Here is a 1,576-nt window from a genome sequence, read left to right as displayed (position 1 = left end):
AAATACTTCATTTTATCTTCTTAAATAAACCTCTTCCACAAAAACACAAATGGATTATTTTTTTTCTTCCCCAAGAAAAAACATGTTCATGTGGGATTCCAAGATTCAACCCACCTGCGTTAATGTCAGACATCATACATGAGACATGAGACAATAATTATTCCTATGGAATTTGAAATAAAAATTAAAAGATGGGCACATTATAGACTGCAGAAATAGGAGATGCATAAATATTATATAATGAACAATAATAAGAACACATACCATATCACCACTACTGCACTTCTACACCTCTAATGAGACGAAAAATAAACTATCCAACAAAATTATAAACAGATCCAACCCCCTCCAATACTAAGCTATCAGTACTGGGTCCCAAAATATTAAAAAAAAAAAAAAAAAAAAAAAAAAAAGAAGAAAGATATATCCTCCTGCAAGTATCACATGACCTTCCACGACTCTAAAGTGGGAAAGCTGGAAAAAGTGTCAAAATCGAAGCCACCGCCATCGGCTAAGCCCATGCTGGGCCCAAACGAGAGAGGGCCCGGCCCAGAAACCCCAGTAACACCTCCAGCCGCCGAGTTGGGTCCCACCAACTGCTGCTGGTGATGATCCAGCAGAAAAGCCGACGTGTCCAGGGTCGGCAAGCATCCAGCCCCCTGCAACCGGGTTCCGGGTCTCTGCGGCTCCGGCTTCAGGATCGGCACCACCGGCACCGGCGAGTTCCCGAATCTCACGCCCGTCACCTGCTGCACCATCTGCCGGAAGTTGGACGGGTCCGCCGTGATGAAAGTCGTCTGGGACCGCTTCGAAGCGCGCGACTTCCTCTTCGAAACCTTCCCTCCGGCCGCCGGGATCCCGCTCCGCTGGCGCTTGGGCGCCGTGTCGGGGTCTGACCCGCACGAGAGACCCGAAGCGGTTGGGGTGGTGGGCGCCGTGTCGGAGTTGACGAAGTTGAACAAGGGAGAGATGGCGTCGGCACCGAGAGCGTCAGGGTTGAGCGACTTCTGGAGAGCCTTCGTCAGCGTGTCGGTATCCCGGGCAAAAGCTTCGGAGATCCACGAGTCGGCAAAGGCTTGACGGAAAGTCCAGGGCTCGATACTGGCCAAGTTCTCCGGTGACGCCATATATTAAGGCAAATCTTTTTTTTCTCTTTAATATATAAAAAACAATTAATTTTCTCAGGCCTAGAGCTGCAGTTTTCTCTATAAAAGATGAAAAATCAAAGCATTTTCCAGATACTTCTCAGAGCGTGAAGAGTGAAGGGTATGTTAACAAGCAGAATTAGAAGGCAAAGAGAATGAGGAAGAAATGGGAGGGAAGAAGGGGTGAGGGGGTCTAGGGGAATAAATAGGGCGGTGGGGTTGGGGGGGGTGAAGAAACCGCGTTGTGTTTTTTTTGGGGGAGGAAGGGGACACGCGTCAGCATATCCGTACGGGTGGTAGGCTAAGCTGAAGTTGAGGGTGAGGTGTAAGTAGTAACCATGGTTAATTAGTTCTACGGTGTTTGACTGTTTGAGTCATCGTGACACGTGTGCGTGCGTACGTGTGGGTTTTGCTTTGCTTTGCTTTGCTCG

General features: G+C 48.4%; 1 protein-coding gene across 1 annotated transcript; it reads right to left on the bottom strand.

Annotated features, from left to right (window-relative positions):
* Positions 1-208: 208 nt before the first annotated feature.
* On the bottom strand, positions 209-1,340 carry LOC132161617 (calmodulin-binding protein 25-like). The gene has a single exon (XM_059571776.2). It carries the CDS (start codon positions 1,125-1,127, stop codon positions 441-443), a length of 687 nt encoding a protein of 228 aa, XP_059427759.1. The 5' UTR covers positions 1,128-1,340; the 3' UTR covers positions 209-440.
* Positions 1,341-1,576: the final 236 nt, after the last annotated feature.

Source organism: Corylus avellana, chromosome 10, assembly GCF_965113065.1.
Source record: "Corylus avellana chromosome 10, dhCorAvel1.hap1.2, whole genome shotgun sequence".
NCBI lineage: Eukaryota > Viridiplantae > Streptophyta > Magnoliopsida > Fagales > Betulaceae > Corylus > Corylus avellana.
The sequence above is the reverse complement of the archived record's forward strand: the minus strand, read 5'-3'. Positions and strand labels throughout refer to the sequence as shown.

What these genes read in the sequence shown, in the direction of transcription:
- LOC132161617 (XM_059571776.2), bottom strand. Translation starts at nt 1,127, where the DNA reads ATGGCGTCACCGGAGAACTTGGCCAGTATCGAGCCCTGGACTTTCCGT.